The sequence below is a fragment of the Condylura cristata genome, unplaced genomic scaffold (assembly GCF_000260355.1).
Source record: "Condylura cristata isolate star-nosed mole 26May11 unplaced genomic scaffold, ConCri1.0 scaffold00022, whole genome shotgun sequence".
Lineage (NCBI taxonomy): Eukaryota > Metazoa > Chordata > Mammalia > Eulipotyphla > Talpidae > Condylura > Condylura cristata.
The window spans coordinates 36,288,103-36,291,075 of record NW_004567123.1 but is presented as its reverse complement, the minus strand read 5'-3'; the positions used below and the strand labels follow the sequence as shown (position 1 = coordinate 36,291,075).

The following is a 2,973-nucleotide window of genomic DNA, read 5'->3' as shown; positions in this document are numbered from 1 at the left end:
GGGAAGGGCAGTGTCCGGCAATGCGCCCGCCACGCTTGAGCCCCTGGGCGCCAGCCGGCCTCCTTTCCACCCTGGCGCCGCCTGCTTTCCGTGACAGGCCTTGGTGCAGGGGCGACCGCTTCCCTCAGCGCAGACGCCCCGCCCGCCTCCAGCAGCCCCGGCCCCCACTAACTTGGTGTTTTGCTTAGCTTATTGGTGCAGCGAGAACCAAGACGTACGTGCAGGAACACTCGGTCGTGGATCCTGTAGAGAAAACAATGGAACTGAAATCCACTAATGTGAGTGTTGCCTCCCGCTTACTTGGCCTCGACACTCGGCTGCTTGTTGGTCTGTTCCACGTGCAGACGCCCACGTGCTCTGGGTTCGGGGTCCCCGCCGGCTGGCACCGAGCCTCGGCTTCCGGGGCTGTGCCCCTTTCTAGGGCACACCGACAGTCAGTCTGGGTCGTCGCCCGCGAGGGTGATGTTGGGTTTTTGTCGAGTCTGCAGTGACCAGCGAAGCTCCCCGTGTGTAGTGTCCTGCCAGCGTGGCCCTCCGCGCTGCGTGTGGTCGCGCGTGTGTGGTTGCCAGGTTTGGTTTGTGGATCCTGGAGATGTCTTCATCTCGGTTTCCAAAGTGACTTGGCTGTTTCTCGCACACAGATTTCATTTACAAATATGGTTTCAGTAGACGAGAGACTGATATACAAACCACATCCTCAGGACCCAGAAAAGTGAGTAAAAAAAATCTTGCAAAATGATTTCTGTCTCGGGGTATTAGAATTTTCTTAATCTCTTTCTTTTTACGTGAGCGGGGGTGATTGTAAAGCTGTGCGGTTTTGTTCCAGAACTGTCTTGACCCAGGAAGCCATCATCACTGTGAAGGGAGTCAGCCTGAGCAGCTACCTCGAGGGCCTCATGGCGAGCACCATCTCCTCGAACGCCAGTAAAGTAAGGCGGCTGCGCGGGGCCCTTGCCGCTGGCAGACCGGCTGCCTGGGTCGCCTCCAGGCTGCTGGGCAGTGAGGTAACCTCGCTGTGCCCGACTCCCTTGTCAGATGTGTGATCCAGCCTGCTGGGCTGGGCACAGGGAGTGAATGAGGTGGGGTGGCGGGGGGCCCCCAGGTCGAGCACAAGGCGGGTGACAGTGTGTCGTCGGAGCGAGAAGCCAGTCCTCCCGCGTGGTTTCGCCCCAGCCCCGGCCCTGCCTTTACTTCCTAGGCCCATGCCCACGAGACTGCTGTTACCACACAGACGGGGCAGTGCGGCCCGTAAAAGGAGGGTCATGCGCACGCCGCAGCTCGCTTTCCCCGTTCAGAGCGCAGGACTGAAGACTAGTAAGCTTAGGGAAACGTGCTTAAAGCAGCGTTTTATGATACATTTGACATAATTCAGCAGGCAAAACTGACTCATAGGTGCTTTTTTGTTACACGCAGAAAGCCAGGCCTGACCGGGGTGCAGCGGGGTGCAGAACAGGCTTGGTAACTGGCCCCTGCAACTAAGAGGAAGGCCGCGTTGGTGACGGACCCAGGGAGGGCGCGGCGGTGCTGGAGTGTTTCTAGGGTCACACTGACGCCCGGCTGTGTGGGGGTCGCAGCCGCACCACCTGGGCGGGACGCCTGGGCGCCTCCTCCCTTCCCTTAAGGAATGCCCAGGGCACCGGACGGATTGCCTTCAAGGGGTTGGGGCCACGTCCTTCAGCCCTTGTGCCAGATTCTGGTCGGCTGAAAAAGGGATCTTTTCATCCCTGGAAAGGGGGAACACACGTCACGAAATGAGATGTCACTGTCATTTAATAGGAGGTTCGTTTTCAGGCAAGTTGCTCAAGGCAGTCGGTAGTTGGTAAGTGACATTAAAGGAGAAAGGCGGTCAGCGCCCGTCAGACCCGAGCCTTCCGAGGCCCTGGTTTCACAGACCTGGTGACTGTGCTGTGCTGATCTCTAAGGGCCGAGAAGCGATGGAGTGGGTGATACACAAGCTGAATGCAGAGCTCGAGGAGCTGACGGCCTCCGCGCGGGGGAGCATCCGGACGCCCATGGCCGCTGCGGCCCTTGTGGAGAAATGAGTCTGCGCGTCGCCTGGCCAGCCCTGCCGGCAGTGTATTTATGTGTTAGTGTAAAAAGACGACCGTGTTTTGGGTAGATGTTTTCTAATAAGCTGAGAACGGCAGTGCGACTGTGACCGACAGGGCAGGTGCCGGGCTCGGGCGGAGGGCCGTCTGACGAGCATCACTTGAAGTGACCCTGTAATCCTGGAGCCCGGCACTGGCGTGGACACCTGCACTGGGCAGAGCTGAAGGCTCACACCAGGCGCTCACCTGCTCCGGACCAGCCCGGCCACGGCACACCCGCCACTGGGCCGCCGAGGGACGCGCTCTGGGACGGTGTTGGTTCCGCACGACCTTCAGCTGCGCAAAGCCCCTTCTGTAAACCACCATTAAAAACCAGTGTTTTTATTTGGTATCTGGACTCCATTTGGGGGTGAAAGTGATCGCCAAAGTAACACGGGGCCGCAGAAGCGCGGTTATTGCACAGGCGCCTTGGGTGGACTTGCTGGGCCCAGTGACCTGGGGCGGGGGTCAGCCCGGTGCGGGGGCCTCCGGCTGCATGTTGGCCGGAGCCTTGCAGGAACCTGTCTGGCTCCGGTCAGACAGGACCACTCCGCCCACGTGTGAGCTGCGTATGTCGAGCCCCAAGCCCTGACCCCGAGCAGGCGCGGCCAGGTTGCAAATGGGGCCACTTTTTGGGTGATGGTGACCACAAAACAGCCGTGTTGCGTGGAGAGCTGCACGGCGTGTAAGACTGCCCCACGTCTTGGTGCGAAGCCTAAATTACCGCAGGCGGCGGGCGGCCTGTCGCAGGCCCCGCACGGGGCGGTCAGCGGGTGAGACCAGGCTACTCCCGTGGCCGCCTGGCCCTTTAGCCAGAGGCGCCGGGGAGGCCGCCGCCGTGGCGATTCCGCCCGGCGCGGCGCCTGACGAGCGCGGCTCCCAGGGA

The 2,973-nt window shown here is 60.8% G+C and overlaps 1 protein-coding gene across 1 annotated transcript in view; it reads left to right on the top strand.

The window, feature by feature from the left end:
- SLMO2 (slowmo homolog 2 (Drosophila)) overlaps positions 1-2,426 on the top strand; it is a 6,406-nt gene extending 3,980 nt beyond the window's left edge. Inside the window, exons 3-6 of the mRNA XM_004687078.2 lie at positions 189-278; positions 642-712; positions 827-929; positions 1,923-2,426. Of these exons, the coding sequence (XP_004687135.1) occupies positions 189-278; positions 642-712; positions 827-929; positions 1,923-2,042 (384 nt within the window). The 3' untranslated portion in view covers positions 2,043-2,426. The remainder of the gene's footprint in view (positions 1-188; positions 279-641; positions 713-826; positions 930-1,922) is intronic.
- Positions 2,427-2,973: the final 547 nt, after the last annotated feature.